Genomic DNA, 26517 nt, shown 5'->3' on the forward strand with positions numbered 1-26517 from the left:
GCTTGAGAGTCTCTTTTTCAAATAAGCTCCTAGGTTATGTCAATACTGCTGGTCAACAGGCTACGTTTTGCACAGCAAGAACCCAGAGCAGCACTTCTCCAATTTGGCTGCACGTTAGAATCTCCCAGGTAGTGGTACAAAGTGCAGATGCCACCCCCAGAGATTTGTATTTAATTGGTCTGGGGTGTGCCCTGGGCATTGAGATTTCGTTTTTAAGTTCCCCAAGTGATTCTAATGTGCAGCCAAGTTGGGAAACCTCTAGAGCACAACTCACCATCTCAGCAGTCAGCTAAACTTAAATAGTGGAATCCTCAACATAGCTTATTTCCTGTATACAGCACCCAAGATGGAAATAGGGCTGCTACCACAATACATATAAATATGTCTAGACTTCAGCCAGCAGACCTATTGCTCCACCCAAGTGTGTCATGGACTCTGATCTTGAGCAAGTTACAAATCGGAGCTTCAATTTCTTCATCTATCTAATGCGGATTGGAACCCCTGAGATAATGGTAAGAACAAAATGAGAGAACATTTGTGAAGGTGGTTTGGAAAGTAGCGTCTCCTATAAATAAGCATATATACAAATCCCACTTTGGCACTCTTCTTACCGGTCTAAGAGATACATATTTCCCTTTTCACCACTAAATCACGTTGAAACAGATATAAATGGGGAAGCACACACTTTTCTCACAAAGTGCTTAATGATGCAGTTCCAGGAAGCACTGTGTCATAAGAGCGGAACCACCGGCAACAATTGAAGGATTAGTAAGGGATTACCAGCTCCAGGGAAAAGACAAAGGACTGTGGTTTCCCAGGGTTGTCAGCCCTGCCTTTTGTCATTAACTTCAAATACACTTAATGAAAACACGGAGGTAGATTCAGTTACAAGTTATCAGCTCCTAAAGAGCTCTGCACACAGGATTGAAGGGAAAAAAGGACTTTCATGCCAATAAAGAAGAAAAACAAAAAACAGAGCCAGAGGCAGAGGAAGGAGTGGCATGGAGCTTTTTAATTTGGAAGGCAAAAAGGTTACACTTCATGGAAGGCAGAGGCTATGCTAATAAATGCTCATTACAAAGTTGTTCTGACACGGAAACCTGGGAACTCTCTGGGCTCTCCAACCGCATCCCAAATCAGTCGGTAGCAAGCATAAATCTGAAGGAAATCCGTGTGTCCAGCAAAGTGCCATCTCAAGAGCTCTTCTTATCCAGGGGAAACCAAAGAGTGAACCTTTAAGAAAGAAGCAGAAAGGTAAGAAGAGATACTCAAGGTTTCTAAAAATGTTTTGTGATATGCTACAGACAGGGTCTCGAATTCTTCTATCTAAATTCTAAACCCGTAAAGACAAAGGTAGTTATGGGGTTCCCAAATTCTGGACAGTATTTAAGCCAGGTTAGAACAACCAGAATAAAGCGAATTTTTTCACTGAACATTTTATAGAGGGATCCATAGAAATTAATGCTCAAATCTGAATTCCAAGCACACGAAGGCATAAGTGACTAGCCGTGGGTTCTAACGCCACCTCTGCAATTAATTAGCTGTACGACTTTACATAAGTCACTCTGACCTCTCTGATCCACAAACCCTCTTTGTGGTGAGAGGATTGCAACTTAGCCTAAAGAGCTTTTCTGGATTTAGAAAGCTTACAAAGCACTAACTTCCAGTTTGGGGGGTGGGGTAGGGGTAGGGGAAGAAGGAAGAATTCGAAAGAAAGCAGAGAAAGATTCCCAATCTCAGATTTAACGAAGGACCAAAACAGCAGAAATAATTTTGTTTTCATTTAACAGTAAGATTATTTTTGGCAAGAAGGAGGTGGAGACTAACCCCATGAGAAGAGGCCACACAGCTGCCAGAGTCAGATGGGACTGACTGTAAGCTGTGAGGTGGAGCCCAGCCCTGCCCTGTAAACACAGACTTCCCTTCTCACACCTCTAGGAGGGCTGCCCACCTAGAGCAGCTCCAACACGGTGTGGCCAGAAGGTGACCCCTTGGCCCTAGGGGCCCCAATGTCCCCAGCCACAAGCAGCCCATTTTCCTGCAGTGTGCCATAAAAATATTGTCATCTTCTATGTGTGAAGATGAGAAAGGTTGGGAAACACTATGTTTCAGAAGAGCTGGGCTACACCAGTAGGTGAAAGGGCACCACCTTATTTTGTGCATTGGTTCAGGTGACCTGGAGATTCTAGCATCAGAGTTTAGAGGAAAGATCTTAGACTTCTAGGCAGATTGCTTTTATTCCACTAACAATGAAAGAGAAATGCTACATAATTGCAGAACATTCCTGCATCAGTGGAATTATGAGAAATATGTAAAACACAGAGCAAAAACAGGGAGCAAAAGTGATCACAGTGCCAAATAAGAACAAACAGACCTATTAAAACTAACCTATTCACTCCATCAAATGTCTTAAGCAGGGCTTCCCTGGTGGCGCAGTGGTTGAGAGTCCGCCTACCGATGCAGGGGACACGGGTTCGTGCCCCGGTCCGGGAAGATCCCACATGCCGCAGAGCGGCTGTGCCTGTGGGCCATGGCCGCTGGGCCTGCGCGTCCGGAGCCTGTGCTCCGCAATGGGAGAGGCCACAGCAGTGAGAGGCCCGCGTACCGCAAAAAAAAAAAAAAAAAAAAAAATGTCTTAAGCAAACTCTCTGACAACAGACTATGAACTAATACAACACATCAGTTCTAACGGCCAAGGTGAGAGAGGAATAGAGCACAGGGCCACTTCAGTGAAGAGCCTGACACAATGAGAATTATAAAAGAAATTCTCATTCAGTACAAAAGTCAAGTTTTGAGATCCTATGACAATAGAACATCTTAATCTAAGACACTGAGATTGGTCCAACTAAAAGGCAAAAAATGACTCATGAGAGTAAATCTCTTTGACAATGGTTTTCAGAAAATTTCTATTTACATAGATCTGCTCCTTTCTTTTAAGGCAAAAATATATCTACCAGACAGTACTCTAAAAGCAGAGGTTCTAGGAGTCTTTGAAATATTAGCTCAACAAAATTGGACTATTCACCAGCTCAGAAGAATGATTTCAACTGTTAAGCAGGGGATAAAGGTTTCAGGAAACTGACAAATAAAATTTCCTCCCCTGATATCAAGACATGCAAAGTGGAAGACACCTACTGAGAAGAGTTAGCATGACTTCTTCAGTCTATTCACACAAGCAGGAAAGACAGCACCATTCGATCAGCCTGTTCTCATCATCTTAAGAGAAAGCAAGGCACAACACAAAGAACTGTTAAAAAGAATTACTCTCTGTAGAGACACAAAAGATGATGCCAGACAGGGTCATTTCTGTTTGGAATTTGCTTCCCCAGCACCATCTCTATTCAGACGCCAGCACTGAGCAGATATGCTCAAATACTGATTTTCCTTCAAATCCATCTCATCCTAGATCCTGGTCACCCAATTAAAACTGAAATTAGAGAAAATGTGAATCAAAGACCATTCTGCAGAAACTCTAGGTTCAGAGCTCAATGTGAATCACTACAATTTCAGAAGGCACGGATCTGAAAATGAAAGGAGCTGTAGAGATCAGCTCGTCCAATCCTCTCAGTCTTACAGATGAGGAAACCATCACCTGAGAGTTTGACAGATTTGTCCAGAGCTGTGCTGTCCAATACCACGCCACAGGTGACTATTTAAGCTGAGTTAAAATTAAATAAAATGAAAAATTCAGTGCCTCACTTAGCCACATTTCAAATGTTCAATAACTACATGTGGCTAGTAGCTACCGTATTTGGCAGTGCAGACTTAGATTAGCACAATGCAAAGTTCCACTGGACAGCACTGGCCCAGGGTCACCCTCTCTGGAATAAGTCGGGTCTCCTGATCTGCATTCTCCTCCACTTCTTCCAGATCATACTAAAGATGACCAACTTTGCAGAAACATTTTAGATAGCCTGTCTTCATCCCTTCTTATCAACCTCTCCTAAGTTTTTCCCATTTAAAAAAGAGAAGCAAGCTTAATACTGTTAATGGAAACCTTCTAATAAAATGTATTCATCATCCAAAAGTCTTTGAACATAATAGAGAGGGAAGAATATAAAAGTGTGAAGTTAAAGTATCTGTTATCGAGTTCCCACTCAGTCACTTATTAGTTCCAGGCCCTGGACAAGTCAACTTAAATTTCACCAAGCTTTAATTACCTCATGTACAGAACGGGAACACTACTATTTGTCTACCTCCATCACAGGGTGGGCCGTGAGGATGACGTGGGTTGATGTGTGTAAAGTGTATGTGGGGACTTCCCTGGTGGCACAGTGGTTAAGAATCTGCCTGCCAATGCAGGGGACACGGGTTCAAGCCCTGGTCCGGGAAGATCCCACATGCCGCCGAGCAACTAAGCACGTGCACCACGACTACCAAGCCTGCATTCTAGAGCCCGCGAGCCACAACTACTGAAGCCCATGCACCGCAACGAAGAGTAGCCTCCGCTCGCCACAACTGGAGAAAGCATGTGCACAGCAATGAAAACCCAACGCAGCCATAAATAAATAAATAAATAAATTTTTTTTTTTTTAAGTGCATGTGGAGTGTGAGTGCTGCAAGCCTGGTTATGTGATAACTGTAAAACATTTGATAAATGTTGTCTAATTTTGTAAAAGGCCTTATACAAACACCATGCATTTTGTTACAGACAATCGCACTTTTGATGGATGATGAAAACCTGGTAATATGGATAAAAAGCAACAATTGAAGGTAAAAAGCAAGAAGAAGAAAAAAAGCAAAGCTCAACTGAGGATCGACACAAACAGCATTATCCTCCTCAAACACAATGGGACTATCATGAATACTATTAATCAGAGGCTTTAACAGCTGCAAGAGACTCTAATGACCATCCAGGCCAATCCCCTCCCTATGCACATAGGGAAATTAGGGCTCAACGACAAGCTTATTTCTCCATTCAACTAGTTAACAACACAGCAAAGTCTACAACACAGGTCTTCCGACTTCTAGCCTCACACTCGTGCCCCACTCCACTGTCCCTCGTGTGAATTGTTCCCTCGGCATCTTTCTTCCCCAGCACTTTCCTCGTGTCTTAGCACGAGCTATTTTATACAGCATTTTGTTGCAGCTGAAAATGATTTATTCGTTCATACACTCATTCAACAAACATGCATTGTGACCGTTAGCCCTGTGCTAAGCTCTGAGGTCCCCACCCTCTGGGAATTTAACAGTCCAATGGGAGAGACAGGAAAATGAATGGTTTCATAACCATGTGGTAAGTGCAGCGTTAGGGGCATGCACAGTGGACCATGAGGGCCCCAAGAAGAGGGTCTTATGCAACCTGGGGGCAGGATGACTTGCAGTCGGAATCATCTGAGCTGCAAGGCTAGAGAAACTAAGGCAGGGAATGAACTTCATAAATACAAATCTATGGGAATTCCCTGGCGGTCCAGTGGTTAGGACTCAGCACTTTCACTGCCGGGGCCCGGGTTCCATCCCTGGTCAGGGAACTAGGAACCCGCAAAACGCAAAGCTTAGCCAAATTTTTTTAAAAAACACAAATCTACTTGATATTCTCTTTTATTCTTTTCCTCTCTTTTTTTTTTTTTTGGTAGTTTTAAATGAACCAAATACCAAATAGAGCACAATCACCAATTCAAGAATCATCAATTATTTGGGTTTTTTGTAAATAAAATAAGCAGTTCAAGGTTTTAAGAATAAGTAAAGAATCTCACCCTCCAACCAGGAAAAAAGAGGGGGTTGAGAAAAGATTATGCCAACTCAAAATACTTTCTACAAATTTAGAGTAGCTCCCTTTTTGAGAACTTATCTGGTGGCTAAACCTAATTCAATATAAGGTGAAATGTCACAGAGAAAATGAAATGGAAACTAACCCCCCCCCACCCAAAGAAATTAAAGATGACTGCCAGCAGGAGGTCATGCTGAGAGCAAAAACAGGTCTACAAGAAACCGGAAAGGGAGCTCTCAAACTGACAGATCAGAAAAGGAAATAAAAGGTCAATCTCTGGGTCACCGTGCACTTGGTCTTCCCTAGGTGACAAAGGTTGCATGCTCTTTTGTGCCTGACACAGTCCACCTCTGGCCAGAATGTAAAGCAAGGCCCACCCAACACCTAGGCCCGCTTGGACCTCTGCTGCCCTCCTGTGACTGGAAAGAAACTTGGTTTTATCACAAAGGTATCTGTGGTTTCTTCCCCCAAACTCAGCTTCTCTTGGGCTTTGTAGTACCTTCTCTCAGCAATGAAATGTACAAGCCACTGGGAGGCAGTAGCGCCTAAGAAATAACATTTAGATCCCCTTCCAGAGGTAACTTTCTATATTACTACAGTACTTTACTGATGAATTCAAAAAGCCAACTGGCGACTGCTTGTTTGTAAATAGTACTGTTTGTCAGTTATATTCTGCCCAGCCCTGTAGCGCCCTTGCTCCAGCCGGGATTAAACTCTACGAATTTTTAAAGACCTGTGGGAGAACAGCCTCCACCATAAAAACAAAGCAACACTAACAAGGTTTCAGCACAACCTGGTGGCAAACAATCACGCTCAGGCTAAGCATACTTTCAAGCTCAGGTCTGCCCCTTGTCGAAGCCCTGTTCACTTCTCCCTCTGATCCAGGGCCCAGTCATCAGGAACTTTCCTTCCCAAGCTGTGACCCAATGTAGCTAAGTCCCTCTTTTCTTCATTTCCCTTCAGAACACCTGAGATAGGCTGACATTTTCTGAAAAGAATTTCACAAGAAGACATGGAAAAACAAAACAGGAAATATTTACAGATGGTATGTAAATCTTTAAATATTCAAACCTACTGAACTTCTATATAATGCATTCATTCAAAATAGATTACTGCCACCTAAGTGCCAAACACTGATCATCACTTTAGGTGTGCATGGATTCTCCCAACTCAGAAGCTCACTAGGAGCATTTTTCACTTTTGCATTTTCATTTTTTTCTTTTTAATAAATTTTAGTTTTGACTGCGTTAGGTCTTTGCTGCGCACAGGCTTTCTTTAATTGCGGCAAGCAGGGGCTACTCTTCGTTGCAGTGCGTGGGCTTCTCATTGCGGTGGCTTCTCTTGTTGCAGAGCACCGGCTCTAGGCGGAAGGGCTTCAGTAGCTGTGGCTCACGGGCTCTAGAGCACAGGCTCAGTACTTGTGGTGCACGGGCTTAGTTGCTCCGTGGCATGTGGGATCTTCCTGGACCAGGGCTCGAACCCATGTCCCCTGCCTTGGCAGGCAGATTCTTAACCACTGCGCCACCAGGGAAGTCCTGCATTTTCTTTTTTTTTTTGAATTTTATTTTATTGTTTTTATACAGCAGGTTCTTATTAGTTATCTATTTGCATTTTCATTTTTATGATAATCTAAAAAACATTGTAAGTCTATTCTTTTCTCTTTTTTATTATTTTATTTATTTATTATTTTTGGCTATGTTGGGTCTTCGTTACTACACATGAGCTTTCTCTAGTTGCGGCGAGCAGGGGCTACTCTTCGTTGCAGTGCGCGGGCTTCTCATTGTGGTGGCTTCTCTTGCTACGGAGCACAGGCTCTAGGCGTGCGGGCTTCAGTAGTTGTGGTGCACGGGCTTCAGTAGTTGTGGCTCGCAGGCTCTAGAGTGCAGGCTCAGTAGTCGTGGTGCACGGGCTTAGCTGCTCTGCGGCATGTGGCATCTTCCCGGACCAGGGCTCAAACCAGTGTCCCCTGCATTGGCAGGCAGACTCTTAACCACTGCACCACTGGGAAAACCCCTATGAGTCTATTCTTGACCACTGGCATAGCCACTTATACCAGTGCTGCCAACTGAACAGCTAACTTTTACCACAGGTTTCTCACGCTGCCATCTCTGGACATGTTTTCAGGAGGCCGCAAAAGTCTGAAGTTTGGAAAAGGCTGTGTTAACAGACGTAGGTTTTACAATAGTCCTAGCTGAACAAAACTGCTATGAAGACGGTCAAGTCTTAGAGCAGAGGGAAGGAATGGGGACTGGAGGGATTCAAAGGAACTTCAGCTCAATCTACAATGCTTAATTTGTTCAAAACCTGTTCATTCCAGGTGGTGGATACACGGCGGTGTTTGTTATATTCTTCTCTGTACTTTTCTGTATTTTTTAAATTGTCATACAAGCAAAGAAAGTTAAGTAATAAAGGAAAGGACGGTAATAAAAATAACTGTGGTAACTTTTTTTTTTTTTTTTTGATGTGGACCATTTTTAAAGTCTTTACTGAATTTGTTACAATATTGTTTCTGTTTTACGTTTTGGTTCTTTGGCTGCGAGGCATGTGGGATCCTAGCTCCCTGACCAGGGATTGAACCAGCACCCCCTGCAGTGGAAGGCAAAGCCCTAACCACTGGACTGCCAGGGAAGTCCCTGTGGTAACTTTCTAAACACATTTCTTTAACTCTGCAATTGTCAAATACTTTATAATAAGCAACTTTAAGCAAAAATAGATATTAAAAGAATTTTTTGACATCAGACTGGATTATTAGACTTAAAAGATTTCCAGCAAGGTTCTTTGAACCTCAGTTTCTCATCTGTAAGTGGAATTACCAAGCCTATCCTCATAAGGTTGTTTTGAAAATAAAGTAAGACCTAAAGCCTGGCCCACGCGAGCACTCGCTATCTTCTTACTTCTTCTTACTTCTTCTTCTTACTTCTTCTGGAATAAACTTCTTTAACTCAGTGCCATTTTCTTTTGATATGCTTTTTCATAGTAGCTGCTGGTTTTAAACGTCACCCCCAAATTCACACAAGAGCAGTGAGCTATAGATCGTTTATTCTTTTTATACCCAACTCTCAACATACTTGTCAAATATGGAGAATATTCAATCTGTTTTGTTCTACCTTCTGAGTTGATATAAATATTGAAAACCCACTCGAAAACCATTTTTAAAGTGTTTTAGCACACTGCACATAGAACTAAGTTAGAAGTACAGAAAAAGGGCAAATAAATGTATGTTTGAAAATTGAGGGCAGGACAGTACAGTATATGTCAAACCGTGATCATTTCACAAATGATCTCTGTGAAAAAAACCCTGGGGAGTCCCCGACAGAAGGATTTCACTACGAATATACTCTCTATAGAATGATTTAACACTGCAATCTGGGATTGGAAGATTGTGCTATACCTTGGGCCCATAATTCCCAGCTGAACAGGTGGCCCTAGATCGTTAATAGGGTCTGCAGTACGCAGTTTCTGCTGAGCTTGCTTTTTTGTCTCTGTCTTTGTCATGATTTTGAAATACTAGCCTCTCTGCTGCAGAGTCCTCCTCCAGTCACGACAGCCCTAGGAAATTATTTTTCATGATCTGGTATCTCCCTGATCCTAGAGAACAAACATCCTTGAACTGCTTGCTCTGTCCCCTTGTTAAAGCATACGTGACTCATCTAGAAAAAGTAACTAGAAATTTAGAGTAGGGCAATCAGAAGACTTATGACCTTTCCAGCAAGGTTACTATCAGAGCCCAAGTGTTACTCAGGATGTTCGCCGGTCAATGCTGGTCGGTGAACTTTCTAGCTGTACTCAAGAAGCTCTCATTGGTCAGGCGCCCTGTCTGCGGCCTCTGCTCCCAGATGGCACGGCGGCCCAGTTCTCCGGACCGCCACAGCACTTTGTTCAGGTCTTTAGTGTGGCTCTAACTGCTGTGTTTACATGCCCTTTTCCCCTTCTAGACTGTTTACTGCTTGAAGGCAGCCACATTTTACTTTTCTTTGTGTTCCCAGGATCAAGGCATTGACTAGCACATGGGGGAACAACTCAAGTCCTGATTGGGTCTCCAAAAAGTTCAACTGTATTAAGATAGTAGAAAGAAGTGGTTCACAGTCTCTTTCACTGATATAAACCACCTCTGTCAACTTACCACTGCCAAAAATGAAACCTTACCTGAGCTAACAGTACTGCTTTTGAGACAATATCTATGGAAAGGATTTATGTAATATATTAAGTAACTGCTAGAAACTGAAGTAAAGTCCTTGTCACATTATTGCATCCACTTTGTCCATGGTTGCTCTAACTCTTAGGTTAGATTTCTGATTAGTACAAAAATGATAGCTTTCCAAGTTGTGATAGAAAGAGGTTGGTCCTGGGATATTGTTCCCCCAAAGAGGGTCAGTTTCCTAAGGTTCTCGTTTCTCTACCCCAGTAATAGCAACATTTAATTTTGTAGGAGAAAGGCAAAGAATAGAGTGCATTCATTCATCGGTGAGCAACACGGGATACTGAAAGAGCACTAGGCCAAGAGGACCATTGGACTAAAGCACTACGCTGCTTCCACTTAGCTATGTGGCCAGGGAAAGCCATTGGATTGTTCTGGACCTCTGTTTTCTCGTATATAAAATAAGTTTTAAGATAGAGTCAAGGGACTTCCCTGGCGGTCCAGTGGGTAAGACTCCACACTTCCAAGGCAGGGGACATGGGTTCCATCCTTGGTCAGGGAACTAGGATCCCACATGCCGTGCAGCACGTCCAAAAAAAAAAAAAATATATATATATATATATATATATATATATACACAGAGAGAGAGAGAGAGAGAGAGAGTCAAGTACTTCTCAGAGCTTTTAGGATTCTGCTTAGGAGGGAAGGATGGAGGGGAGAGCATACCACACATGGAGAGCACAAGCAAAGAGGGCTTTTCAACTTCTGTGAATCAGAACAACTCGGCTCCACTGCTGAGATTCCATATCAGTTTACTTAAAAAAAAAAAAAAAAAAAAAAAGAGCTCTATTGCTAAAAAAAGAAAACTGGCAAATGACCACATGGCATCTCATCCTATATGTTAAAGTGTTCTCCCAAGCTAATCCAATTTTCCCATTAATTTTTAACTTAGCACATATATAAGCAAGCAGCCATCGTCATTCATTCGGCATATGCTGGATGCCTATCAGGTGTAAGCACGATACTAGGTACTACTACGGGGACAACGGCCCAGCATTTGAACTCATCTGAGATTAAAATCAGAAAAAAAATTATAGAGCAAATCTAAAAGCAAAACCTACAGCTTATGTCTCTTCCAAGATCTCAGAGTTATTTTCATGGAGTTATTGGTGCAGAAATTAATGTATTAGCTACAAGCAAACTCTCATTTTCTGTTATCTTAATGATTTGCAGAACAGTGAGAAGAGAAGGCAACGACCAAGAGCAGCAGCACTGATGAATCACGATATTAGCACATACTTTGCAGACCAATATGGAAAACTCTGCAAACATCTTATCAACAGTATGGGAACTCTGACAACCATGATCAAAACCAGCCCCTCCGGTTTCTGTTTCTAAAACCAACACTATGTGACAAGCACTAAGATCATCACTTACATTCTTCCAGTCTCCTACGCCTCAATTAAGTAAATGGGAATGATTCAGCCAACGAAGTTCATGACAACAAGGTGCAGGATGGTGCTGGCAAAGAGAAAATCAGCAAAGGCTCGCTCCGGGGAGATGCCTTGGAAATCCGCTTTGTTTTGTGGGTTGATCTGTATTCTCAGACAAACTGTACAAGAATAAAAACACAAAAGTGATTATCAAGAAGTATGAAACAAGTATGACTAATGCACACACACATACCCTCTGACCCAACAATTCTGTTCCAGCAGAAATGACACGTAAGTCCATCAAAAGGCACGTACAGGAATGATACCCATGGTGGCCCCCAACTGGAAGCAATCTAATGTCTATCAACAGTAAAATGGGGAGAATTCCCTGGTGGTCCAGTCGTTAGGACTCAGCGCTTTCACTGACAGGGGCCCGGGTTCAATCCCTGGTTGGGGAACTGAGATCCCACAAGCCAAAAAAAAAAAACAACAACAGTAAAATGGGTAAATTATGGCATATGCATACAATAGAATACCATATAGCAATGAAAAAGAGCTTCACAACATGGATGAATTCAGCAAATATCACGATGAGCAACACAATCCAGACGCCAAAAAATACATGCTTTATGATTCTACTTATATAAAGCTTAAAATTGGCCAAAACCAATCTACAGTAATACAAATCAGGACAGTGGTTTTTTATCGTTCACAGGAGATGACTTGGAAGGCAGGAAGAGAGGCCTCTAGGGTACTGATAATGTTCTATATCCTAATCTGGTGGTGGCTAAAAGGGTGAATTTAAAAGTTCATCAAGTTGTACACAAATTTCATGCTGTTAATTGTTTAAGGGAACAATACAACTTCTCAGAGTTAGGCTAAAAACCAAAGCCTTACTGAGAAAAAAAAAAGATATTGATATAAAACCAAAAAATCTTTAGAACTCTCTTATCTCCTGAATTAAGTTTATAATTATACCTAGATCAGGATGTAGTTGAGGCAGTAACAAAGGGGCTAGGCTGAATGACCAAAAGTTACAAAACTGTGAATTATTTCCAACAGAATGTGTATATTAGACAGCAAAGATGCTTATCCATGAGGACCTCACAACTGTAGATAATCTTTGATCTCAAAGTTCTAGAAGCTGCTTGTCTCAAAAAAGGCAAGAGATCTAAGTTACATGACTTTGACAGAGAACTCTCCACTACCACACTCTGTACCCTTGAAGATTCCAACCTGACACCATAGCCACAGTCACCATTTGACATGAAAAGAAAGCTCTAGGAAAACACTTTTCCAAAATATCTTTATACCTGTGACAAATGATTACACTACTTAACCCAAATTTGCTTCAGGCTAGCATCCATCCCATCACTAACCGAGAAAAGGCAACAGACTGATATCTAACCCAAAGGTCAGAGAACTACCAGACTGGGCTTCCCGGGTGGCACAGTGGTTAAGAATCCTCCTGCCAATGCAGGGGACATGGGTTCAAGCCCCGGTCCGGGAAGATCCCACATGCCGTGGAGCAACTAAGCCCGTGCACCACAACTACTGAGCCTGTGCTCTAGAACCCGCAAGCCACAACTACTGAGCCCGCATGCTACAACTACTGAAGCCCGTGCACCTAAAGCCCGTGCTCTGCAACAAGAGAAGCCACCGCAACAAGAAGCCCATGCACCACAATGAAGAGTAGCCCCTGCTCACCACAACTAGAGAAAGCCCGCACACAACAACGAAAAACCAATGCTGCCAAAAATAAATAAACAAATAAATAAATTTTTAAAAAAGACTACTTCTCCAGAGTCCATCGCCATGGCAACAGAGTCTTCATTATGCTTAAACATGCAAACACTGTGGAAAAACCCCGGATCTTTTCAGGCACCTGAACCCTTCAAAATATGAAGGACACTGCTGAAGCAAGGGCGACCAGTTAAAATCCCACTGTGGTGAGTATAGCTTGGTTCACCCATTTGGGAGAGCAACGGCAACATCTATTATATTTTAAATGTCTTTTGAGTAAAGAATTTATCTTAGAGAACAAAGGTATTCTAACAGCATGTTCGTAAAGTTGAAAAAAAAAAAGTGAAAACAGTCCAAATGACATCAAGGGGATTACTTAAGTAAATTACACTACAGACATGCAATAAAATCCCATGCAATTATTCAAAAGAATGAGATTAATTAGCTAGACGTTGACAGTAAAGATGTCTAAGATATATTAAGTGAAAAAAAGCCAAAAATACTATTCCCTTTCAGATTTCTCTTAAACTGCATACACACACACACACACACACACACACACACACACAATTTTCTCACTTATTTTAGTTGGAATCTAGGAAAAAATCTGAAGAGATACCAAACACGATTAACAGGGGCTATTGGGGTAGAAGATGGGAGTAGAGTAGTGCTTTGAGAAATATGAGGGGACAAAAGGAAAGTGAAGCTCCCCATTAAGGTACACAAAGAAATGAACTGATGTGTTATCATTATCATAATCATAGTAACCCAAGTTGCTTCAATGACAACATAAGAATCAGAATCGCACAGAGATGCAAAGGACCCTGAAGGTCCTAAAGACCAACACCCCATCTAATGCACAAAATACCCAAGAGGTGGTGGATATGGGCATGCCAGGGGAGGCTGCATGAATCAGCTGGGAATAGTTCCAAAGTATACTCACCATATCCAGAATCTGGTAAGTCATCCCTAGGTGCAGAATTACAAACCATCCAGAGCCTGTGTTACTGACAGAGGCAGCAAATCCCTCAGATGCAGGGATATGCTGCCTCTATCAGTAACACACGCTCTGGACGGTTTGTAATTCTCAAAAAAGGCAAAGAACACCTGTTCAAAAAGCTCCTCCACAAAAGATCCTTCAGTCCTTCCTGAGCACTTCCAAAGATGGAAATGTACTACCTCCTAAGGCAGCTTGCTCCATTTTAGCAGTTCTAATTTATCTCCTTAAATAGTCACTTAGTCAGCAAAATATTTACTGAGCATCTACTATGCGCCATGCACTGTCCCAGGTGCTAGGACTATGGCACAGAACAAGACAGACAAGAGTCTGGCTCCCAGGGAACTTACACTCTAATGGAGAGAAACATAATAAGTGAGAAAACAACTAAACAAGGAAATATGAGGTAGTGATATGTGCTATGAAACAAAGCAAGGTAATAAAAGAGTGACTGGGAAGCTATTTCTTATTTGGTGGTCACAGAAGGCTTCTCTAAGAAGGTGCTATTTAAGACCAAAATTTGAAAGACAGGAGCCAACCATGCAAAGATCTAGGGGCAGAGCATTCCAGATAGCAAGAATCTTGGTCAGACTGACCAGAATGTAGGGATCAAGGGCAAGAGGGAGACAAGGGCCAAATCAGTGGGGCTTTGTAAGCTTCAGTAAAGAGTCTGGATGTAGTTCTAAGTACAATGGAGCAATATTTCAAAGTTTTGAGCAGATGAATAAAATAACCTGATCTAAAATTTTTAAGGATGGTAGAACTGCAATGCGGAGAATGGTGTGCAAAGTTCAAGAAGCCGAAGAGTCATGCAGGAGCCAAAGAGCTCAGGTAATGGTAGTCAAAAGGGACAGAAGTCAAGAGATACAGGCTGTATTTTGGGGAAGACAGGGCTTGCTGATGTAATGGATGTGGGAGATAAGAGAAATCAAGGAATCAAGAAAACCTTCTAGGGAATTCCCTGCTAGCCCAGTGGTTAGGACTCTGAGCTTTCACTGCCAAGGGCCCAGGTTCAATTCAATCCCTGGTCGGGGAACTAGGATCCCACGGGCCGAGCAGCCAAAAAAAAAAAAAAACCTTCTAAATTTGTGGTTTCAACAACTTAACCAAAGTTGACACCATGTACTGACCAGCAAAGAGGCAGATGGCTAGGCCGGAAGGTTCAATCTGGAGTTGTGTGTTAGACATCAAGTGAAGATATCAAGTAGGCAACTGGACTTACTAATTTGGAATTCAGGGAATAGGTCAAAACTGAAAATATAAATGTGGTAGTTGTAGTTATATAGACATTATTTAAATTCACCTATGGGAAAGAAATACAGCGAAGAGGTCTAGAACCATGCCCTCAGACCAAAAAGCACCTAGCACAAACCATAGGAAGGAAAAACCAATGAGGTGAGAAGGAACAAGCAGGAGAGTGTAGCGTTGCAAAAGCTTTGAGAAGAAAGTACTTCACTCACTCAGAAGGAAGCAGCCAACTCTGTTAAGTGCTAGATGTTGCTGAGCATTCAGGCAAGGTGAGGTACATGGCCATTAGATCTGGCAAGATGGCAAGAGCAGTTTCACTGTAGTGGTGGGGACAGACCACCAAGAGTAGGTTAAGGAATGAATGGACAGTGAGAAAGCAGAAACAGCAACTAGACAACTATTCTTTCAAGGAATTCTGTGATGATGGAGCAGAAAGGCATGGAACAGTAGCTGAAGGGGTATCTAAAGTCAAATTAATTTTTTTAATTGGACGATATTAGAGCACGTATGTATGATGGGAATGATCCACTAGAGAGAAATTAATGATGCAGAATGGAGGGATGATTACAGAAGCTGAGTCCCTGAGTGAGCAAGAGAAGGCTGGATCCTCTGCACAAGTGAAGAAACTGACCTCTGATAGGAAAGAGATATATCATCCACCATTACAGGAAATAAGTCAAAAAGTAGAGGCTCCATGTGTAGGTGGGTTGCTATGATTCCTTGGTAGGAAGATGAAAGGATTTCTTTTTTAGCAAAAAAAAAAATAAAGCAAGATCATCAACTGAGAATAAAGGAAAAGAGAAAATATAGATGAAAATGAAGAGAGAAAATATGAAGCATATTTTGGAAAAGCAAACATATCAGGGAAGTATTATAGGACCACTGGGCAGGGTTGAGTGCCTACTTGTGTTCCTATTCTCACCAATACTTCTCCATCACAGCACTATATCCAGGTTTACTTGTCAGCAACTCCCACTAGATTATAAACTCTGTGGGAGTAGAGATCATGTCTGCGTGCTCCACAGTTAAATCCTCAGTACCCTGGCAGGGAACCTGGCACATAATAGCTCAATATTCCTTAACTTATTATAGGCATGCTCACAATGTAACATACAGTGTTAAGCACTGAGGATGCAGAGATGAAAAGAGCACTGCACCACTACGGTGTAGTGAAATAGGAACACAGGAGAAAGACCTAAATCTGAAGAGCCAGGGAAGGGTTCAAACGGAAGCAGCACTTGAGCTGAGATGGCTGAGAAGTGAAGGAATTTTCTGGGCAGTCAAACAAAGGTAAAATAGCTTAAGACATCTCAGCATGTTCAGGGAATAATAAGTAACTCAATAATGCTGGAATATAAAGTACAGAGGAGGTGGAGACGAGATGAAGCTGGAGATGTGGCCAGGACCGGATTATCAAAGACCCTCTATGCCATTAAAATTTTTTTTAATTTCTCTTTGGGTACAGACAAATTTTATGTGGGGAGTAGCACAATCAGATTTGCAAGTCAAATCAAGCCTGCAAACATAGTGGAAGATGGACTGGAGGGAGATCAATAAGGAAGATTACAGTAGTCCAGATAAGAGATATTGGGAGCCTGAGTGACAAAGGATGAAGAGGTAGCAATGGATATGAAAGAGGTTTAGAAACAGGACTGTCAGGCATAAGGCTGGCAAACTTCCAATCTCCTGGATAAGTTATGGGCCCACAAATCTAATAGATAATTTCCAAAAAATGCTGGACCCCAGTCCACACAGCCCAAGATCTCCCGTGAGATAGAAAACACTCTGAATTAGGCCTACTTGCCTTTCAGATTCAAACTGTTTTTGGATCTGTAAACTAGGGGGAACAAAACTACTTTTTTTAATCTGTAAATATTTCATACAGATTAGAAAACAGAATAGACCAAAGTTGTGAAATGACTTAAAAACTGATTTCAAGATCAAAGATTTATTTTAAGGACAGTCTTATTGTTTTCCACTCATCCCTCCAAAATAGCACTTTAAATGAGCAAAAAGAGGGATTTCAGTTAGGTAAAAAAGGAAACTAGAAGGGCTGCCAACACTGACACACTACTCTGAAAAAGGGACAGATGTCCTCCTCTAGAGAGATCTAACCACAAGATAAACAGTCAGCTGCTGAGGATGTCTGAAATCTGTCTGAAAGAAGAAAAATATTTTATCTCTGAAGTCCTTTCAAAGCCTACTATACTTTAAACTGTTGATCCAAAAAAAAAAAAAAGATTTCTCAATGGCAATTTTCTACCTCTGTCTCCTTGAAACTATGGTTAAGGTTCCTGGTCATGAGGAACAGAAAAAAACAGACCATTTTCATCAGGCCCAAATAACACCAGGCTTTTTAAAAAATGTGGTAGTATCCTACATCGGTTTAAAATGTACTAATCAATTTCCAAAGAACATATGCTACATAACACATGCAGAAGGAATGGAAGAGAACAGACTGCCAAAAAAGAAATCAAGGGAACCAGGCTAAAGAACTTTTCCCTCCAATTCATCCTACACATTAACACCAATTGTAAGTCACTCCTTTACTTAAATCTAAAACATTATTTTAAACGTTTTTAATCCGGGGCTTCCCTGGTGGCGCAGTGGTTGAGAATCTGCCTGCCAATGCAGGGGACACGGGTTTGAGCCCTGGTCTGGGAAGATCCCACATGCCACGGAGCAACTAGCCCCGTGAGCCACAATTACTGAGCCTGCGCTCTGCAACAAGAGAGGAGCCTGTGCTCTGCAACAAGAGAGGCCACGATAGTGAGAGGCCCACGCACCGCCATGAGTGGCCCCCACTTGCCACAACTAGAGAAAGCCCTCGCACAGAAATGAAGACCCAGCACAGCCATAAATATATAAATAAATAATTTTTTTTAAAAGAACTTTTTTTAATCCTTAGATGCATTCCTATCACCTACAGGATAAAACTCCTTGGCCTGGCACTCAAAGCTCTAGCATCCAGCACTACCTAATCCTTCAAGGTAATCGCCTACAATTCCCTTTCTCAGCCAAACTGGCCTCCTCCGTTCTCTTCCAATAGGAAACACAACTCGGGGAAGTTAGAAACCTCAGCACTGTAAATAAGTACAAGCCTTCCCTTCCCAACAACCAGAACAAAGGATAAACTCTCAATTTAAAATTTCCCATTAAAACCAGTATCCAGGGCTTCCCTGGTGGCACAGTGGTTAAGAATCCACCTGCCAATGCAGGGGACACAGGTTCAAGCCCTGGTCCGGGAAGATCCCACATGCCGCGGAGCAACTAGGCCCACGTGCCACAACTACCGAGAGAGAGCCTGTGTGCCACAACTACTAACAACCACATACCTAGAGCCCATGCTCCGCAACAAGAGAAGCCACCCCAATGAGAAGCCCACACACTGCAACAAAGACCCAACGCAGCCAAAAAATTTTTTAAAAAACAGTATCCAGTTGAGGATCTGAGCTAACAAATGGCAGCAGTGGCTTTAGTAAGGTCAAGTCTGTCTAAAGAAATGCAAACGATACCCTTCCTGAGCAACTCTGAATTGTCTTGAATCCCTTCTTTTCCTGAAGCAACTTTCATTTTCCCTGGCACGGTTACCAATCATCCAACACCTACGGACATCAGAATCCCCCAAAAGGACCTCACTATTAAAGTGCCCTTTCACTAGGCATTCTCTTCAATGACAGGCCATCAACTTCTCATTGAGGAGGAGGGTAGGGGGTCTGCCAATTCAACTTTAGCTACAACAGCCTCAAAAAAAAAAAAAAAAAAAGCCTTGGCACTGGAAAAATTATCTGCTCAAAAACTCTTCTGACTTTTATCACACCCATCATCTGCCAAGTCCAGCCCACAACCACCCTCCTGCAGACCACGCTTCCGTAGCCCCGAGAAGTCATTCTTAACCCTAGAAGGTTGTGAAGCCAGGGTGACTTCAGCACAAAGAAGCCTTTTTTTTTTTTTAATCACCTTTTAGGCCCCGCCCTATTCCTACTCTTTCCAGACCTGGAAAACAAAATCAGACATTCTCAAGATTCCTTCTCCTGGGACTTCCCTGGCGGTCCCGTGGTTAAGATGCTGTGCTTCCAATGCAGGAGGCGTGGGTTCAATCCCTGGTCGGGGAACTAAGATCCCACATGCCACGTGGTGGCCAAAGAAATAATAAATAAATAAATAAAATTAAAAGATTCCTTCTCCTGTCTGGCTAATAAAATTCTTAGTCATGAACAGTATTTTAGGGGAGGAAGGAGGAGTCTAGAGCAAAGAGGGTAGTATATCTGATGATGGTAACATATAAACTCCTGTAGACCAGGACGCTGCTACAGAGAACCAGGTCTTGGTCATCTAAGCCAAAATTCAAAGATGTACAGGCTAACTCTGCAACTCCAGGCCAGGCTTACTGAACTAGTCCTTAAGTCCTTAGACTTATCTTAACTTGAGAAACAGAGTAGAAGGTAGAGTATCTCTGGCATGAGTCTGAACTAGCAATTTGAATGTGTAATAAGCATTCTATAGGTTTCTAACTTTAAGCTGTAATTAAGACTCCACTGTAAATGAAGTCTCCAGACGCTGTATTTTGTCTATGCCCCAATTACACTGTAAACTCGTTGAGGACAAGAAACATATACCAGGTGTATCCCCAAAGCTTTTACCATACCTTGTATGAGATTCAAAATACAATTTACAATGTGACTGTTGATGATCACAAGTGGAAAAAAAAAAAATGAATTTTGGCATGTTTTCCAAGTCATGCAGCAGGTGATACCATGACTGGAAAAGTTCATGTGGTAGCCACCTATAAAATGTACTGGCCAACACTCCCTGGGCCAAGCCTGGACTCAGCATTCAGTGAATCCCTGTTGAGCAAGAAAGGTCAGATTTTGGCAAAAATATATGGGGACAGTCAGCTTTCATTAAATATAGCAGTCTACAAGGTATCAAATTTGCTGGGAATCAGAATAATAGAGCTAAAGTAGACCTATGTGAGTGAAAACTGAGTTCAGGATAGTGAAATGACAGCTTCAGAGTTGGCTTTTCCATCTTACAAGTTTACCAACTTCAAAGTTGTGTTAAAGCTAAGTGAAAGTTGGGAGTTTTCCATGGACCAATATGAAGTGAAGTGGATCACCAGATTGAACAGCAACATGAAGGTGTTTCCAGATTTAATCCCAGCTCCTCGGCGGCTCTTTGGTATTAGGCACGACAACCTGAATGTGCCTCAATTTCCCCATTCACAAAAAGGGCAATGCAGGTTCCTCTCTCAACTTCACGAGGCGGTGGTCTCATATAGAGACGAGTACTGTGGGAATAAAAGCACGCATCAAAGTAACACATTATAACTAATATCACTTATAGAATCATTCATTACCCGCTAGGATAAAACTCCCCACACAGGAGATGAAGCCCGAGAGGAAAGAGTTGAAGGGGAAGGTCCCCACGAGGAGACAATAACCGAATTGCAGCGCCCCGGTCAGCAGTATATACAGGAGGTACGCGTCCAACAACTTCAGACGCTGAGGAGTGGAGCTCAAGTACTCTTCTAAGAACCGCGAGATGACCGACAACACCGACGCCGACATGACTACACGCTCGATATTCCGGCCGGCGTACCCCAAACTCCTAGCGGACCCGACGACCACACCGGATGTAGTGTCGGCGCATGCGCACAGCTTGTAGCCCAGCTCCGCCCTCCCCAATTTGCTACGTTGCGCAGGCGTATAGGCCGGCCAAGGCACGAAACAAGTAATGCGCAGACGCAGAATATATCTACAGAATGAGAACTACAGCCAGAGAAAGCTAATGCGCCTGCGCAACGGATCTCTCCGTGAGCTGGAGACGTGTATCTTTTTGTGCTATTTCCGCCGTCATGTTGGTGACGCCCACAGTTGCTCCAGCAACAAGATAGTGTGGGAGGGAGGGGGAAGAGGTTTTTCAGCGGACAGCGGTTCTCTTTGGTCCACCAGCGTCCTCAAAGGTGAACTATTTGGATCTGCTTTAAGGCAATGTCTGGCTTTTCCCGGTTCAGTACCCGCTCGGTCCTGATTCTGTTGAGGGCGCTAACTGCAGATGCCTGTCCCAGATCATTAGAGCAAGTCAAGTTGCCCCGCAGTGAGAACCACGGCGGCCGGTCACTGAGCAGGCATCAGTTTAGACTTGGTTATTGGAGGAGGGAAGTACGGAGCGGGGCTGGGGAGCTCGACCTCTACCCGGGCCTGAACTCGATTTGCGATCTGGTCCTTGGGGACGCTTACGAGTAAGCGCAGTGGAACCTAAGCCCGCAGGGGTTCATTCATTCAGCAGACAATTATCGGGTGCCTCCTCGGGCCCACGTTTTGCCAAATTGTAGTTCGTTATGCTAGAGTGTAGGTATCCTCGGGGGAATCTGATATAGTCGTAAAAGAGCTGGTGGTGGGCAGGGGCGGGGAGAAACTCCATTAAAGTGCATAGAGTATATGATCAAGTTTAGCAGCCTCCTACTCCCAAGCTGTCATCTTGAACCCGTCGTACTATCCCAGGATGTCAGCGCTAAAAGACCTGCAAGAGCATTGCCTGCTGCCTGGTTCAAGCCCTACCCTCTCCAATTTATTTTGCAGAGGAAACTAAAGGTTTGAGGTTTTGTATTTTAACAAGTGGGATTAACTATTTATACTTAGCATTTTAACTTTCTTGAAAAATAAGATCCACCTTAGTTTCTGGCTTTTGCTGCCCTTTTAATTTAACATGAATCTGACCTTCCAGACCTAGTTCATCTCACTCTCAGCTGCAGGTGGTACATAAACCAGGTACTTTTTCAGCTTATTAATAATTTTGAACTATCCTAGGTACTGAAGCAAAATTCCTAAAACAGCAAGTAAATGACAACCTTCCTTCATTTTCACTTCTTATTTGTGTTTAAACTGGAACCAAATCAGCATTAACAAATGTACTGATTGTCAGTCATGAGCAAAACCTTGCTTAGTTCTAGAAAGAAGAGAAATAATCCATGTCCTCAGAAAGATTTACAATCTCTTTAAAAAGATATATTCATATTCACACCCACGGAGATTTGCACTGTTATGAGAACTTAAGTTCAGTCTAAGCTCTTTTATGTTTCTGAGGGGAAAAAAAAAAATGTGGATAACCAGACCAGTTCCTATTTCAATATAATAAGGCAAGAAGCATCAGTTTCTCTGACAAGTTGAACCTTTCTCCCTGTCTCATCAGTAAGTAGGAGGGTAGCTTCCTCACCAGTATTCAACTTCAAACTTTAAAGGCTAGGCTGATGCTTTTTAATCATTTAGGAGTGGATTCCTCAGGGAAATCAGCCAGGCTCCTTCCAGTAGTCTCTTCCTTATGTTTTGTCTGCCTTTCATCCATGTCAACTATTATCATAACATCTCCACAGGAACTCCCAAAGGGGGAAAGCAGAAGAGATGAAAAATTCACTTACTGAATGTATCCTTTTCTGAAATCTGCAAAGTCAAACACGAATATAATGACCTAAAGCTTTCTGGACTACTTAAAACAGCAAGAAGAGGTCTTCTGTGTTCAGTTTATGATTCTATAATCATTGAAACATTTTTTTGACTGATTTCTCAGTGGGAAATTGCTAACATAATGTTGGTTTCAATATTTTAAATCAGCACTTTCACATATGTAAAAAGTCATGTCCTGAGTAGTGGACATGCTCAAGAGTCAGATAATCCTGGGTTTCTGCTGTTTGCTAGTTATCTAATCCAGGACAAGTTAGTTAGTCTGACAGCCTCATTTTCCTTTTCTTTAAAATGGAAATAAGAATACCTGGCTTGTTGGGACTTAAGTAGAAATGGGCAACGTGAGAGCTGTGAGCTTCAGTTTTACTTGGGGACTTACTGAGAACTATAGCTCAGTAGACAGTGTCCACGTAGCTCTGAGGAACTGCTCTGAAGAGGTCGGGGGGAGGTGATTTGGGATAAGTGCATGTATGTGATTTTGGAATAAGTGCAATCAAGCACACATCTTGGTAGAGGGCTACTGCTAGTCATGAGGCACAAATATCTTAGTTAATGATTTTAGTGCTTTTCTAAGTATGGGAAAATGCAAGAAATTGTGTTGCAGGAAAATGGGGCACGAGAAGATGGTCACATCCCAGGTCTTGGGAGAGTCCCTGGGATGGGCCACCAAGTGAGGGTCCTTGGCTTCCTGCAGGAAAGAATTCAAGAGCTAGCTGAAATAGAGTGAAAGCAGATTTATTCAGGGAGTTACACACTCCACAGAGAGAATGTGGGTCATCTCAGGAGAGAGGCCCCAGAGTATGAGGTTGTTAGTTTTTATGGGCTGGGTAATTTCATAATCTAACAAGTGGGAGGATTATTCCAGCTATTTGGGGGAAGGAGCGGAAATTTCCAGGAGCTGGGCCACTGCCTACTTTTTGGCCTTTTTTGGCCAGCCTCAGAACTGTCATGGTGCTGGTGGGTGTGTCATTTAGCACGTACATGTATTACAGTGAGCTTATAATGAGGCTCAAGGTCTACTGGAATTCGAATCTCCTCCCATCTTGGGCCTAGTTGATTCTAACCAGTATTTGTCCTATCCTCTACGGCTGTGTCATTCTTTATTTTGGGGGGGGCCAGGCCACATGGCTTGTGGGATCTTAGTTGCCTGACCAGGGATTGAACCCGGGCCCCTTCAGTGAAAGCGTCAAGTCTTAAGCACTGGACCACCAGGAAATTCCCCTGTGTGTCATTCTTTTAAAGGTTGTGTCCTGCCCCCGTCCCTCCTGTCTCAATTGGGTTCATAAAATTTTCTCCTGAAAATATCTATCTGAAGACCTGTTCTGCCAGTTTTCCCAAAGCATAGAGTGACCTCTGCCCTGAACTCCTTTCAGGGTGTACTGAAGGTCAGCAACCACAGTGGCTGATGACTCAATCCTTTTAGAGTTGGATGGTGAGAGTGACCTTCTTTAGTTGGCAGGTTTTGGGGATTAAATGAGATAATGTTAACATTAAGCATTTAACGTAGCACTTGACACAGAGTAAATGTTCAGGATATATTTGCTCTTATTAACTATCAATAACCCTGGTAATTAACTATGTCTGCTTCCCTATTTTTCTGAATAATTAGAAGTTGGCAAAGCACAGAGCCCCAATATTTTGGGCATACAAAATATTGGGTACTGGAGGGACTTCAACCCAGATGGCTGTCAGAGGGCAAATCAAATTTATAAGTTGAAGCTGCAGTCAGAGTAGACCTTAGATGTTTTGTTACTAAAACACTGAGAAGAAAAACTGTTTCCCTCTAATCAGGTTCATTGGCCCTATAATTTAGACTGAAAAAGAACAGATTAACAAGAGAAAAACAAACAATTTTCCTAACATATGCATCGCACATACACAGGGGAGCACTCAGTTACAAGTAACTCAAAAGGGTGGTTAGAACTTGGGCTTATATAATGTTAACAAGCAAGATTCAACTCAATAAAATTTAAAGATTTTATTGGCTTTATTCAACAGTTCATGAGTTGGGCAGCATCCAACCAGCACATAGTAAGGCACTCTGAGGAGCTATCTAAAGAGACTTTTATAGGCAGAAGGGAGAGGGAACAATTAGATTATACTAGACAAAAAAGCAGATTGGTTACGGCAAGGTCACTTTCCTTTAGCAGATGGCAGGGGTCTATTAGGCAGATTACCTAACTAGTACTGATCAGGTAATCCCTGATTGACTGGTTTAAGATTCCATTTCTGGGAGAGCTGAAATTGTAATTAAGTTAGCATAAGTGACTCCATTTTGAGCCTGTTGTCTTGTTTTTAACAATAGCATCTTAACAAAAAGAGCAATAAATTTTTAGAGAAGTAACAAGACAGAGAAAAAGAACTTTGAGTTTCTAGGGCAGCAAATTGTGAGAAAGTAAATATGTGAAGCATTAATGAAAAATAAGGGCTAATTAGTGACGTTTGTTATGTAGATTTCTCTGGTGCCCTCTCTGGGCTGGTAAGGATCTAGAGTTCTGTCCTTCCTGGTAGAGAGAGGAGGGGAGACATCTTTCTGTCCTGCTTTTAGGCAAATAGGAGGAGGGCAGAGAGCCATCCTTGTATCTGCTTCTTCCCAGTTGCCTTCAGCTCAAAATAATCCTTATGCTAAGGTGGCATATTTTGGGGTGGCATATTCTGCTACCCTTCAACACTCAACATCATAAAACAATGGGAAAGTAGAAGGACAAGAAAGGTCCCCTTATAAACAAAGGCCATGATTTTACAATGTATCTCTCTACAGTAAGAAATGACATTCTTTATCAAAAGAAAGACAACTCCTCCAAAGAAGTGGACTCTCTAAAGAAAATCTCTGCATGAGAGTCTGTTTTCCAATTCTTTCCCCTTGTATTTTCACTTTCTCCTTCAGATCCCTCCCTTTGCTTCTCTCTGCTATTGCATGTAACAGCTCCATCTTTTAAACTTTGGCCCTAGTGTGGCCCAAACCCCCTTTCCTTGTATGACAGTGTGATATAACCAGAAATATACATTTGTTCTTCATCTCGGTTCCTGACACAGAACTCCTTAAACCCTCATTATTTCCTAAGTGGTAAGAGCAATAGGAACATCTTTTGTTATAATACTTGTTTTTGTCCCCAATTTCAGAAATAGCTCCAGAGCAATAAAGGTAGAAGGAATGTCTTTTGTTATTCGTAACAAACTCCTTTCAACCACACTGGAGTTTATGTTAATGAAGTGACTTCTGGGAAGTCCCTAAGGATGGGGGCTAGATGCCAGGGGAATGATTATCACATGATTCCAAGGTTGGAACTTTCAGTTCCTCCTCAAGGTCGAGGAAGGGGAGAGGGGCTGGAGATTGAATTCAATCACGAATGGCCAATTATGTAATCAATCATGCCTATGTAATGAAGCCTCCATTAAAAAAACGCTAACCAAAAAGGGTTCCAAGAACTTATAAGTTGCTGATCACATCCAGATGCTGGGAGGGTCACACATCCCAAGAGGGAATGGAAGCTCTTTGCCTCTTCCCCAGTATCTCAACTTATGCATCTCTTCTTTAGGGCTGTTTCTTCTCTTTTCTTTTCTTTTCTATATTTATTTTTGGCTGCACTGGGTCTTCATTGCTGCGCACAGGCTTTCTCTAGTTGCGGCAAGCAGGGCTACTCTTCGTTGCGGTGCGTGGGCTTCTCATTGCAGTGGCAGCACAGGGATCGAACCTGCGCCCCTGTATTGGAAGGCGGATTCTTACCCACTGGACCACCAGGGAAGTCTGGTTATTGCTTTTTAAACTTCAGTTATTATCCCCA

The 26517-nt window shown here is 42.4% G+C and overlaps 1 protein-coding gene across 1 annotated transcript; it reads right to left on the bottom strand.

The window, feature by feature from the left end:
* Positions 1–992: 992 nt before the first annotated feature.
* On the bottom strand, positions 993–20940 carry DAD1 (defender against cell death 1). Its single transcript, XM_029239085.1, has 3 exons — positions 20629–20940; positions 11286–11460; positions 993–1233 (listed from the first exon to the last, which is right to left on the bottom strand). Exons 1-2 carry the CDS (start codon positions 20837–20839, stop codon positions 11330–11332), a joined length of 342 nt encoding a protein of 113 aa, XP_029094918.1. The 5' UTR covers positions 20840–20940; the 3' UTR covers positions 993–1233; positions 11286–11329.
* Positions 20941–26517: the final 5577 nt, after the last annotated feature.

This window comes from Monodon monoceros, unplaced genomic scaffold (genome assembly GCF_005190385.1).
Source record: "Monodon monoceros isolate NGI ecotype Baffin Bay Population unplaced genomic scaffold, NGI_Narwhal_1 Super_Scaffold_21, whole genome shotgun sequence".
NCBI classification, from domain to species: domain Eukaryota; kingdom Metazoa; phylum Chordata; class Mammalia; order Artiodactyla; family Monodontidae; genus Monodon; species Monodon monoceros.